At 47.9% G+C, this 13,794-nt stretch overlaps 1 protein-coding gene across 10 annotated transcripts in view; it reads right to left on the bottom strand.

The window, feature by feature from the left end:
* Positions 1-3,845: 3,845 nt before the first annotated feature.
* The window catches only part of SEPTIN4 (septin 4), a 34,287-nt gene continuing 24,338 nt past the window's right edge, over positions 3,846-13,794 (bottom strand). For 5 of the 10 annotated variants that reach the window (XM_060203833.1, XM_060203826.1, XM_007536120.3 and 2 more), the window contains 11 exons: positions 13,244-13,534; positions 12,761-12,854; positions 12,229-12,315; positions 11,624-11,747; positions 5,526-5,660; positions 5,295-5,412; positions 5,105-5,206; positions 4,812-4,908; positions 4,558-4,720; positions 4,302-4,401; positions 3,846-4,066 (listed from right to left, as the gene is read on the bottom strand). In XM_060203833.1, the coding sequence (XP_060059816.1) occupies positions 4,007-4,066; positions 4,302-4,401; positions 4,558-4,720; positions 4,812-4,908; positions 5,105-5,206; positions 5,295-5,412; positions 5,526-5,660; positions 11,624-11,747; positions 12,229-12,315; positions 12,761-12,854; positions 13,244-13,534 (1,371 nt within the window). In that variant the 3' untranslated portion in view covers positions 3,846-4,006. Of the gene's footprint in view, positions 4,067-4,301; positions 4,474-4,557; positions 4,721-4,811; positions 4,909-5,104; positions 5,207-5,294; positions 5,413-5,525; positions 5,661-11,623; positions 11,748-12,228; positions 12,316-12,760; positions 12,855-13,243; positions 13,535-13,794 lie in introns of those variants that run through there. The other 5 variants (XM_060203829.1, XM_060203831.1, XM_060203832.1 and 2 more) reach the window with 4 other exon arrangements.

The following is a 13,794-nucleotide window of genomic DNA, read 5'->3' on the forward strand; positions in this document are numbered from 1 at the left end:
GAAACAGAAGGATGAATATGGGATGATCTCACTCTCAGGCCGAAGTTGAAAAACAAGATTAGAAAAGAAAACACAAGTCAAACCTGAAATGGAATTGGAGTATTACACCAAAGTAAAAGACTCTGGGGTGGGAGGGTGGGTGGGGAGAATACAGGTCCATGAAAAATGATGAATGAAATAGTGGGGTGGTATTGCTAAATGGGAATCTGGGGAATGTTATGCATGTAAAAAAAAAAAAAAAAAGAAGTAGAAACGCAAAGCAGAAATTGACTGAGTTTGGAGTATGGCACCAAAGTAAGAAAGCAGAAGTATACTAGAGTTTGCAGTGAGTACCTCCCTAATACTTCCTCTCCACTTTTCCAAGCTTTGGGTCCATGATTGCTCAACAATTTGTTTGGCTTTGTATGTTAACTCTCTTTTCAGTCACCAGGTTCCAGGTGTCATCAGGATGCCGGCCAGACTTCCCTGGATTGAAGACACCACCAATGTGTCCTGGAGCTCAGCTTCCCCAGAGACCCATCCTACTAGGGAAAGAGAGAGGCAGACTGGGAGTATGGACCGACCAGTCAACGCCCATGTTCAGCGAGGAAGCAATTACAGAAGCCAGACCTTCTACCTTCTGCAACCCTCAATGACCCTGGGTCCATGCTCCCAGAGGGATAGAGAATGGGAAAGCTATCGGGGGAGGGGGTGGGATATGGAGATTGGGCGGTGGGAATTGTGTGGAGTTGTACCCCTCCTACCCTATGGTTTTGTTAATTAATCCTTTCTTTAATAAAAAAAAAATTAAAAAAAAAAAAAAAGAGGCCTGGCTTTTCAAACCAGAATAGAGAATAGAATAGAAAACTTCTTCCAGGAACCCAAGAAAAATAAGAGGGGTGTTATGAGTGGGATAATGGTACTGTGGAGAAGGCATAGCATATGCAAAAGGTTCCTATAGTCTTCCTGTTCTGGTGCTGTTATTCGTTGATATTTTGCAATCTAAAAAAACTCTCCAGGGCCGATGAAAGTGTCAAGGTCCTGGAAGGGTTGGGCAGTTTCACAGAGAAAGACACATGGATTACAGAAAACCCTAATTTGAGGAAAGGCAGAGTACTCACCATTCTATCGTGGTGAAGGTTCTGGTTGCTTGCTTCTCACTGTAAAGAGAGGTAGAGATGTAAGAATAAAGAGCACAATTAACATTATCATAGAATCAGCAAATAGCACCCATCTGTGCCTGAACTTCTCTAGATCTCATTTTCTTAAAGTTCCCTCCAACTATAATTATTCCTCACACAGAATTCAACCTCTCCATAAGTCAACATACCAAACAGAGGCATGAGAGCTACATGAGAAGGAAGCAACAAGTGATCCAACAATCACAAAGTTGTGGAGCAACATTAAGTGCCATCTAGTATTCAGAATCCAAGGGTCCTGATTCCCAGACCAAGGAGAAATATAACACTTTCCAAACCCTGTTTTAGTGGGACAACAAAGAACTACCACCTCTGAAGAGACAAAGGCTGCCTGACCAGGACTCACTTCAGGCCCTACGGGCACATAAATCTACAGGAATGCTTTCCTAGCCTCTAAATCAGAGTAGCACCCACCTAACCTGTTTATTGTGAACAGAGTCCAGAACAGAGGACAAGAGGGGAGGGATCACAATCTGTGATCAGAAGCCACACAAGTCCTGCTGAGAGCACTTGATATTAAGTGGGGTGGAGGTTAGTGGGAGGAGGTCACAGAAAAAGGGAATCAGGCCAGTTCAGTCCTGAGAGTCAGTACCTGTCAAATGGGCCCAAGCCACAGAAATTTCAGCATGGACCAGCTTCCTTGGCCCACTTATGGAGTTAGTTAAGGAGTCAGGCACACGTTTCCCCGACACTTTCTTTCACACTTGCTATCCGAAGTTATTGTTAGTCCAGCAGAGCCCCATGGAAGGCTGTCAGGATGAAAGCTTCTGTCTGTGGCCCTGCCCACTTTCCTGATCGCAGCCAGCAAGCTCCAAGTCAGAGGTGCAGCCTCACCGCACACTGGCACGCAGCCTCAAGGAGAGAGACGGAGGAAAGGGCCAGGCTTGGGAGGCCCAGAGTTCCCAGACCCAAGGAATCTCACCCCGGTGAGGGTGGGGGGGCGGGCCTGGTTAGCAGGGGTGTCCAGGTTCTAGGGGCGGGGCCTAAAAACTCGGAGGCGGGGCCCCAAATGACAGAGGGCGGAGATCACGAAGGCCGGTGGGACTGGGGCGGAGTCGGGCAAGCCGCTGTCCTTGCGGTTCCTAGACTGGCAATGCACGGGGCACGGTGACTCACCCAGGCGGCGTCCGCCCGACCCTCCGAGGCCGCGCTCTCACCACTTCCGTCTCCCGCAGCTGCTGAGGCCGCGCAGCTCCAACCCACTACGGTGCCCCTCTCCCCGACCAATCGTGTCTGGGATTTGTGTCAGCCCTGGCCAATAGCCACCTCAAGTCCCGCCCTATCCCCCCCATCACGCAGCCGCCGCCCTCACTCTTCACACTGCTCATTGGCCAAGTGGGGCAGACGCCCTCCCATTCTTTAGCCTATGGGGTGTCAGAAGAGAAGACTGTAGCTAGAGGGTGGAGGTTCGGCGCCGGGAGGAGCTGCGACCAATGGGAAATCACAGCGCGTCCCTGCAGCAGCCAATGGAAGAGAAGTAAGAGGGGAGCGACTGGCTAAGGTTCCAGGGGCCGGAAGTGGGGGTGGCCCGTCGCCTACTGGTAGTGCAGTTAGAGGCGGGGCCTTGTAGGGACACAGACCCGACAGTACTTCCGGTGGCGACCCCGCCTTCGAAATCTCAAAAAGGTCTCCTTCGGCACTTCAGTTTATTAATTTCCCATTTTGCTTGAGCTAAGGTCGCTCGATCCTAAAGGCCAAGATGAAAGAGAAGACCTTGAGGACCTTCGACTGGTAGCGTGAAGGTTTTGCCTCTGAGCCTCACTTCAACCTTCACTTTTCTTCAGCTGAGCGACCCCGCAGCCCTTCGTGACCTGTGCGGCGCGGTGCGATCAGGACTAATTAACGATCTCTCATCTGAGAGACTGGAAGCTGGCTCTGATACTGCCACCTCCTGGTTTGTAGAGGGAGTGCGGAATTGGGACTCTCCCCGAGGACCCACCTCATGGCTCCTTCCATCTCCCCGGGAGCGCAGCTGGGCCGAGCACGGCCGCTGGAGGGCGCCGTGGCCTCGTACTACTGACCCGACAAAACATGGAGACCAGCTGATTCCTATTCTCAACGGATAGCCTCAATTCTGGAGGGAACCTGAATGCTTTCAGGCCCTGAAGCTAGAGTTTTACGTGTCTCTCTTTGTAGAGCGTTAACAATTTTACAGAGTAAGTTTCAGGAAGTCAGGAGCCCTGTCTCTTAACTCCCAGGTCTACAACAGTGTCCGCAAACTAACAGATGCTTAATACTGAATTCTGCCAGGATAATTTACTTTATTCTTTCCCAGCACTACTACAGTGCCTGGTAGTTATTGGGATGTCAGTGGTTCTTCAGTGTTCTATTACAGACTTCCCAATCAGGGGAAAAGAGAAAGTCAGGCGGCTACATATAATTGCCATGTTTTCCCAAAGGCAAATATCAAACCTAAAACTGTTACAGATTTTTAAGTTCTATATGTGAAACAGATGAAGTGGAGCTCAGGCTCCACAAAATATATAGTTGGTAGGATGGAGAGGACAGACTAGGTTCTAGGCAGGGTCTGAGCCCTGTTCTTCATTCTCCTTCTTCACTAACAGCCAGAAACCAGTATCCTCTTCCAGCAGCTTTTCAAAACTGGGTGCTAGGATCTTGATCTCCAGGAGAAAGATAAAGATACAAACAGTAACACCAGAAGCCACCTACAGATTTGTTAAACTTTATTTCCTCTGAGTCTCTGGGGAGGCAGCAAGGATGTAAGGCGAAGTGGCAGTAGCTACAGGGGCCTGAGCAGAGCTGGTGCTGGGAGAGGCTGGGACGAACAGGAGGAAGAGTATATTTAAATATCCAGGGATGAATGCCAGCTAATGTGTCTCCTTCATCTGTCTTTGGATTTTGTGCAGCATCTCCTGCATCCGCCGCAGCTGGAATAGGCAATTGTATTAAAAAAAAAAAAAATAGACTTTTCTGTAAATCTTACAGTCTTAAGAAAGTGCCCCCACACTCTAATTCCTTGAGCCAAGGCCTGGGTAGAGCCATTCTTCCAGATATGTACTAAGGCCAAGCATCTTATTACTCCCAAACCATGAAATAAATTGAAATAAATCAAGTTGAGGACCTCCTAGTTTATCAGTCCCTACCACCCCATACTGCTCTCACCTCTTCATCTTTCTCTCTGATCAGTCTCTCCGTTTCTGGATCTGTCCCTGGTGGGACAGCAGGGATAGGGAAGTCGGTACCACTCTCTCGAGTCAGCTTACTGAGGGGAAGGGGAAATGGGGGTTGGTAAGGCTAGGGGGACCCCAGCACCTGCTTGGATTTAGCCCAGAGCCTGCAGAAGAACAAAGGAAGGACTTGGTCTTAACCAAGGCTACACTTGGGATCCCCCACCCTGCCAGCTCTGTCCTGACCATACTTGCGATTCCGTTCCTTCACCACCAGGCGAGTCATGCTCTGGATGCACTGTGCCCTGTAGTTCTCATAATGTGTCTCCCGTGTCACATCTTTCAGGTCCTGCATGTGAGTACGCACCAGCATTGTCCTCAGCTTCACAAAGTCGCAGTGCCCTGGGTTTTCCACTGCATAGCAAGGCTAGGGGTCAGCCAGGAACACTGACATGGGAAAGACACTGAGGGCCCAGAGATACCTATCACAAGCTCAGAGCTTTACCTTCCACAATGCCCCAGGGGTAGAGCCGGCCCCGAACTCGACGCCCTCTGGCCTCTACCACAGTGTTGCTGCCAATTACAGCAAATGGGATGCTTTCCTGAAAGAAGTTAGGGGTGCCTATCACCATCTGCACCTCCACACCCACACGCACACCTGTTCCTTTTCTCTCATATATCTTCTCTTGCTTCACTCTAGGAAGTTAAGACCCTCTCCTGCTACAGTAGCCCAGCCTTGTATAGAACTCCCCTCTCTTGCCCAGAAGACAGCAAAGGGATGCCCTGGAGCTGCCCCACCTTTAGGGCTTGGTCCTGTAATTTGAAGTCTTCATCCTCATCAGAGTCACAGTCTGGGAATTGGTAGACCTTGATTCCAAAGTGCTCAATCTCCTCCCGGATCTGGCAAACACAGGAGGGGCCCACAGCTCTGGGGGCCTCATTCTTTCCATAAGCCCACCTGTACCCCTCCCCCACCAGCTCCCCTCACTTTGCATTTCTTGCGCTCCACTTCAGGAGGTGTCAATGTGTCCGCCTTAGCCAAGATAGGCACGATGTTGACCCGATGATGCAGGGCCTTCATGAATTCAACATCCAGTGGCCGGAGCCTGGGAGACAGGAATTTGTTACCACGTGATAGTGGCAGCCCTGCCCCTGGTGATCTTGGCATTTCCCCATGGCAGTACCCAGTGGTGTCAGCAGCCTCAGGCTTGGACCATACCCATGACCGAAGGGCGAGATGAAGTACAGGCAGCAGTGCACCCTATTGTCTTGGATGTTCTTCCTGTTCAGGCCACTCTCATCTCGGAAATACTGCTCAAACTGCTGATCGATGTATTCTGCCACAGGCTTCCAGCTGGAGCAGAAACATACAAGCAAAGAAAGTGTGCAAGTGGCGGCTGCCTCGTGAGCTCTGGGATGGAAGAGAGGTGCCCCATGCCCTGAGCAGTATCGGGAAGACCTGTCATTCCCCTGCTTGCTTTACTACATCTTCAAGGTGGAACAGGGTTGCAGCTCAGCTGTCCTAGCAGAAAATCAAACTATGTATACGGGCAGAATTCAGTTAGCTCAGTGGTAGAGCACATGTATTGCAAGCATGAGGCCCTGGGTTCAATCTTTGGTATCAGATAAAAAGCAAAAGTACATAGAAACAACATTAAAAAAGAAAGAAAGAAAAGTCAGAGTGGTGCTTTAGTCTGTATCTCTAACAAAATAAACACATAAAATATACACACCTAGGGTGGGGGAGATAGCATAATGGTTGTGCAAACAGACTCTCATGCCTGAGGCTCCTAAATCCCAGGTTCAATCCCCCGTACCACCCTAAGCCAGAGCTGAGCAGTGCTCTGGTGTTTCTCTGTCTCTCTGTCTCTCTCTCTCTGTGTATTTCTCTCAAAAATTTATATATATATATATATATATATATATATACCTAACATCTATACAGACAAATCTGATGAGTGTGAAAGAGCCCAACTGACCAAACATAGCAATGGGAATAGCAAGTGCCTATACGTGAATATCAACTGGAAGCCAGAGAAACCCAAATTCACAGTCTAGTTTCAATCTTTGTTCATATTGTTCTTCCTTCTACATATTTCCAACCCCACTTTATTCTTCAAGGCTCTATTCAACATCCAGGTCTTCCAAAAAGGCTCCTTTGACTACACCAGTTTTCCTTGTGTTCCCCTTCTCTTCACTACACAGTTTAGATAGATAGATAGATGTTTAGATACAATCAATGAATAGACATATAGATCTGAGGTTTAGAGATAGATAGGGACACAAACATATGTACATATAAACATGTAGCTTGCAAGAACCTCACTCATATAATGATTTTTTTCAAGTTTTTAAAAATTTATTTACTTATTGTTGTATAGGACAGAGAGAAATGGAGAGAGGAGGGGAAGACAGAGAGGGGGAGAGAAAGACAGACACCTGCAGACCTGCTTCACTGCTTATGAGGGGACTCCCCTGCAGGTGGGGAGCCAGGGGCTGGAACAGGGATCCTTCCGCCGGTCATTGCACTTTGCGCCACGTGCGCTTAACCTGCTGCACTACCGCCCGACTCCCATGTAATGATTTCTAATGATGAAATCAGATACAGAGAGAGAGTAAGGGAAGACACCATAACACCAGGATGCCCCCCCCCCCCCAAGGCCATGGCACTTCCGTGTGTGTACTTGGGCTCTAATCTGGGTCATACACATGGCAAAGCAGGTGTCCAACAGGTGCACTCCCTCTCCAGTCTCTATATAGGTTTCTGAGTATATATATATTGTTCTTCTGTTATCTAATTTAGTCCTGATAGGTGGAAATTATAAGTATTGTCACTTTTGTTTTATATGTGAAGAAACTAAATCCAGAACAGTGACTTAATCTAGATCATTTTTACTGGCAAATATCCTACCCACTTAAGTCCCTGATTATCTGTCTCCTAGTTCAGTCTACTTGACAACATACTGTCTGATCCATTTATTAACTTTTTTTCCAACTTTAATTTTTTTTCTTTTTTTGTTTTTGCCTCTGCCTCCAGGGTTATTGCTGGGGCTCAGTGCTTGCACTATGAATCCACTGCTCCTGGAGGCTATTTTTTAAAAAATATTTATTTATTTCCTTTTGTTGCCCTTGTTTTATTGTTGTAGTTATTGTTGTTGTTGTCATTGCTGTCGTTGTTAGATAGGACAGAGAGAAATGGAGAGAGGAGGGGAAGACAGAGAGGGGGAGAGAAAGATAGACACCTGCAGACCTGTTTCACCACCTGTGAAGCGACTCCCCTGCAGGTGGGGAGCTGGGGGCTCGAACTGGGATCCTTATGCCGGTCCTTGCACTTTGCGCCACCTGCGCTTAACCCACCGCGCGTTACCGCCCGACTCCCTGTTTTTTCCCATTTTTTTGTTGCCCTTGTTGTTTGTTGTTTTTGTCATTGCTGTCACTGTTGTTGGATAGGACAGAGAGAAATTAAGAGAGGAAGGAAAGACAGAGGTAGAGAGAGGAAGATAGACACCTGCAAACCTGCTTCACTGCTTGTGAAATGACCCCCCCTGCAGGTGAGGAGCTGGGGGCTCAAACTGGGATCCTTAAGCCAGTCTTGCACTTTGTGTCATGTGCGCTTAACCTAGTGCCCTACCACCCAACCCCCTCAACTTTAATTTTTATTTAATACAGATGAGAGACAGTTTCACATGAACCAGAGAGAAAGAGGAAAATAAGCCAGAACGTCACTCTGGTACATAAGTACTGGAGATAAAACTGAGAACCTCAGGCATGAAGGCATATGCTGTACCAGTTGAGCTATTTCCCCCATCCATGACCTATAGACTAACTTGTTAACTGATAGACACGCATTAGAGAACTACTGCCCTCACTGCCCCAATCCTGCTGCCACTAGACATTGCTTCTCAAGAGACAGTGCCATTCATATTTGTTCTGTATCGCTTACATGTTCAGCACAGGGTGGATCCCTAGAATGTATTCAATAAATTCCTACTAGTTGACTAAATGAGTATATATGTGTGTGAAGGTGGAGTGTAAGCTATGAGGTGTCAAAGTGATACTATTATTGTAGATGGTAAGAGGAGGTAAATAAATTGAAAAAGGAAGTCCTTACTATATTAGAAACCAGGTGCTGTCTGGAGCTACAGCCGCAGGGCAAGATTACTTTTTTGGTTGTTTTTTTTTTTTTTCTCCTCCAGGGTTATTGCTGGGCTCGGTGCCTGCACCATGAATCCACCGCTCCTGGAGGCCATTTTTCCCCCTTTTTGTTGCCCTAGTTGTTGCAGCCTCGTTGCGGTTATTATTGCCATTGTTGACGTTGCTTTGTTGTTGGATAGAACAGAGAGAAATGGAGAGAGGAGGGGAAGACAGAGAGAGAGGGGAGAGAAAGATAGACACCTGCAGACCTGCTTCACCGCCTGTGAAGCGACTCCCCTGCAGGTGGGGAGCCGGGGGCTCGAACCGGGATCCTTACGCCGGTCCCTGCGCTTTGCGCCACGTGCGCTTAACCCACTGTGCCACCGCCCGACTGCCGGCAAGATTACTTTTTTGGACAGAGTTCCAGGGAACGCAGGGTGATGATGGAATTGAGTCCACCTCAATCCATCAGCAGTACTTATAGAAACCATGTACTATGTGCTGAACAGTACAGGGGAAAGAACTGGTGCTTGCCTCAAGTCTTAGACTATGAAGTGGAAGCAGTGTGCTGAGCTGAAAGTCGATTTTAACCACAAAGCATGCGGTAGGGGTTCAGAACACAGAAAGGTCTATAAAGGTCTGCTGTGAGGCAATTATCCAAGATCAGCCTCACTGGCTCATGACCTATACAGTAACTCAGGCTCTGCACTCACATTCTCTTCTGTGGCTGTCTTGAAATTCTTAGTCATTTCATTTTTATCATTATTATTATTATTATTGTTTTTAACTAGAGCACTGCTCATCTCTTGCATATGGTGGTGCAGGGGATTGAACATGGGACTTTAGAGACTCAGGCATTAGACTCTCTTTTCATAACCATTATGCTATCTACCCCTGCCCATTTTATTTTATTTTTTAAGGTTTATTTTGTTTTGTTTTAATTTTTTTGTATTTATTTATTCTCTTTTTGTTGCCCTTGTTGTTTTATTGTTATAGTTATTGCTGTTGTTGCTGTTGGATAGGACAGAGAGAAATGGAGAGAGGAGGGAAAAACAGAGAGGGGGGAGAGAGAGACAGACACCTGCAGATCTGCTTCACCGCCTGTGAAGTGACTCTCCTGCAAGTGGGGAGCTGAGGGCTTGAACCTGGATTCTTACGCCGGTCCTTGCTCTTTGCACCACCTGCACTTAACCCGCTGCGCTACCGCCTGACTCCCTCGTTTTATTTTTTATGAATCCAGGGCACATATGCAACTTCACTCCTCCCAAACCACCTTTTCACTTAGAGAAACAGAGGGAGGGAGAGACACCACAGCACTAGAGAAAGCTCCAATGCCATAGTACCTCCCATGTGGTGGCTCATCCTTGACTGTGGGTTACGTACATGGTAAGGAGTACACTCTACCCAGGGAATTATCTCTCCAGTCTCTTAGTAATTTTATTTATCTTTGATATTGCTACCAGTGCTTCACACCAAAAGGATTCCACTGCTCGTGGCAGACTCTTTCTCCAGACACAAGGTGAGATACATAGAAGGAGAGATGTCACAGTCACTACCACTTGTGGAGCTTCCCATTTATATCATGCTGCCATGTGGTGACCAAGGACTCAAACCCAAATCCTCATGTATGGTAAAGTGTGTACTTAACCAGGTAAGCAATTTCTGGCTGTCTTCTTAGTGATTTTAAACAAGGTCCTACATTTGCATTTTGCACCATTATTATCTTAAAATTCATGGCTGTAATAAATACAGACTTTTCTAGTTTTCTGTGCACATTTATTTGTGCTATTCTGGGGAGGGGGAACAGAGACAGGAAGAAGCTGAGAGGGGCAGTGGAGGGAGAGAGGGAAACACAGCACTGCTTTATCATTCATGAAGCTTCCCTCCTGCAGGCAGGCACTGGGGACTTTAACACAGGTCTGTATGCATTGTAGTGTGTGTGCCACTACTCAGCCCCTCTGGGGGATTTTCAAATCAACTAGATGAGATAGTAAATATTTTTCAACTGAAGAAATAGGAATATTGTCATTTGCCGAAGAGCATGCAGTTACTAAATGCTAAATTAAGCCTAGGTATTTTGGTACCAGTCTCTCATCCTTAAAAATGAAGCCTGGGGCCAAGTGTCGGCACACTTGGTTGAGTGCATATATTATCATGCACAAGGATCTCCCCCTCTCAACTTCTCTGTGTCCTAGCAAATAGAAGCGGGCGGGGAACCAATAGCCTTTTTCTCCTATTACTATCTTTCATTCTCTTCTTCCTCCATTTACTTAACTCCAATCACTATCTAAGCATACCTCCAGTTGCAGGGGGAAAAAAATCCAGGGCTGATGGGTATGACAATGCCAGCTTTTCTTTTGGCAGTAGCCTAGAGGGTGCCTGGAGTTTAAACAAAGGTCCACCTCCTCTTCCCCTTTGCCTCTTCTCTCCCCCTTACAGTACATTTGTACTTTTTTTTTTTTGCCTCCAGGGCTGGTTATCACTGGGGCTCGGTGCCTGTCCTATGAATCCACTGCTCCTGGAGGACATTTTTCTCATTTTGTTGCCCTTGTTGTATTGTTGTTGTTGGACAGGACAGAGAGAAATCGAGAAAGGAGGGGGGAAGACTGGGAAAGAGAGAAAGATAGACACCTGCAGACCTGCTTCACTGCTTGTAAGGCGACCCCCCTGCAGGTAGGAAGCTAGTGGCTTGAACCAGCATCCTTACATTGGTCCTTGCGCTTCACGTCATGTGTGCTTAACCCACTGCACTACCGCCCAGCCCCCACATTTGCACTCTTTTAACATTTATTTGTTACATCTAAAATGTGTCTGGTGAAATGAAAGGTCGGAGAGATAGCATGTATTAAACATCTACTATCAGTATGTTTCAGGTTCTGTGCTACATGTCATTTGTTTGCTTTTTTGAGTCTTTTCTTATGTCCCCACCCCCTATTTATGGAACTACAGGTCAGAGTAGGTATAAACATTAGAAATCTACTCTAATCCTTTTTCTCTCACTTTATAGAGAAGGCAGCTAGGTGTTCAGTAAGGGAAGGGGTGGCATGCTCAAAGTTACAGGCCTCTTCCTCATGACATCTTTGGATATGCTTGCACCTATACGTGCACCTCTGTACATGTTCATGTTCGTGTACAAAGCAGGGAGAGAGGGAGGTAGCTGGGGTTGTTTGGGGCTGGACATACCACTCTGTGTTGTTGACAGCATCTCCAAAGCCTGGTGTGTCCACAATGGTGAGCCGCAGTCTCACGCCCTTCTCTTCTATGTCCACTGCATGTTTGGTGATCTCCACAGTTTGCATGATCCGTTCTGGAGAAGGGGGAAACTGAGGCCAGAGCAAGAGCAAAGACCTTCCCAAATAGGACAAACCCACCCACCCCAGACAGCCTTGCTGTCCCCCTCCTCCCCCAGAGGCTGCCTGGGGGCCCATTCTCTGGGAACCAGCAAGTAGCACATTTCCCAACACAGGAAATGCCGGTGGCTGTTGGCTCTGGCCCCAGCCTCTTCTCTGCTCCGGCTCTTTTTCTTGAATTCCTGGAATCCTTTGGGGGGTCAGAGACTCACTCAGAGAACAGGACTCTGGTCCCTGCCCTGCTTCAGCACCCAAATCTTTAGGGAGCTGGCTGGTGGACTGCCAGGCTAGATAAGCCTATGGAGAGATGCTGTCAGTCTCTCTAGGAAGCCATGGTTTCCTGAGTAATGGGAAGGCCCCACCCCCAGGGAACTCTAGAGTGAATCTGGTTTCCCAAGTCAGGTCTGCCAGCCTATCTTCATGTTTCACTTTATTTACCTTCAGCACTGAGGAGTTTTCGGTCCCGATACAAATCAGTGAGGAAAAGGCTATTGACAAGAGTAGATTTGCCCAGACCAGACTCTCCTGCAAGAGAGAGAGGACACAGTTCACCTTAGAAGACATCATCTATAGTCAAGTGACAATCCCATTGGATAAGGTGGACAGGGTGGGGTGGGAAGCTGCTTTCTTATCTAATTGGGAAAAGATCAACCAAATATTTAGAGCTGGAAGGAAACAGAGAGAACAGCTTGTCCAGCCTTGTCATTTGAATGAGACCCAGGGAGGGAAAGAGATTGCCCAAGGTCACAGAGAAAGAGGCAGATAGTAGAAAGCTGTTGATTAGGTGTCTTTGTGCTGCTTCATTCTCCTACTTAGATTGATTTTCAGTGGCCCACGGCTCCTGGCTCTTTTACAGAAAACTACAGCCACTTACTTTTTCCTCTCCTCCTTATTCCCTCCCCTGATTCCCCACATACATACCACCACCGCCACCCGAAAGCATCCCTGGCCCTGCCCAACCCTGCTCTACCTGCAACCATGAGGGTAAAATCAAAGCCTTTCTTCACGGACTTTCGGTGGACTTGATTGGGAAGGGTTGCAAAACCCACATACTCCTTGTCATCCTAGGAGAAATGGAGGTACATTGCAATAGAGGAAGAAGTTGGAAGGACCCTAGGACCTGACATCCACTGTCCCCCACCCTCTTAGGCCACTGTCCCAGAGTTAGAGGTACTGTCAGACCTCTTTGAGGCCCTAGTTGAGCTCTTGACCCTGCTGATAATAAGAGCTGCCAATGCACTTGGGGGCTGACACCACAAAGCTGGCACCAACACAGGATGGGAAGGGGGGGAGTGTCCCAGCTCAACACATAATTGAGATACTCAAAGTGTCCATACATGTGCATGAGCATAGACCACACACACACACACACACACACACACACACACACACACACCTTCCTCCCTAGACCAGCTCACTAAGATAAAGATAAAGACAGGGCTATAGGCTCTACCTCAGAAGAGTCATAGGGATCAAGCTTGCCCCATGGGCTGCGGGGCCGGGCTGAGGGGCTGAGAGGGGCTGGGGCAGTGAAGAACTGCTGACTGTCACAGGACTGGGGCCAAGAGGGGGGTCTGAACTCCAGGTCATCCTGACAGAGGTCCGGGGTCTGGGGCCTTGACTCCAGATGGGACCTAGACACCCGGGTCTTGGCCTCTGGTTGGTGGCAGCTTTCGCTTCCTGGGAAATCCTTCACGAACTTGTTCAGTTCTGCATCATCTGTGTCCTCCAGGAAGCGCTTGATCTGAAGATTGAGGGGTGGGGGAAGGAGGGAGGGTAGTGGCAGGTAGGTGGGTAGATAAGTGGAAGGGGAAGAATAAAGGAGGAAGACAAGTGAAAGGGAGGAAGAGGAAAGCACTTATGGTTAGAAAGAAAAGGAAATGCACTAGCAGTCAAGCCAGAAGAAGTGCTCACCATCCCTCCCTCATCTATACACAACCACCTCCCCCCCCACCTGCAAGTCTAAGATGCCAGGAAAATCCCAATTGACTAGGAGCAGCCGCC

This window comes from Erinaceus europaeus, chromosome 12, assembly GCF_950295315.1.
Source record: "Erinaceus europaeus chromosome 12, mEriEur2.1, whole genome shotgun sequence".
Lineage (NCBI taxonomy): Eukaryota > Metazoa > Chordata > Mammalia > Eulipotyphla > Erinaceidae > Erinaceus > Erinaceus europaeus.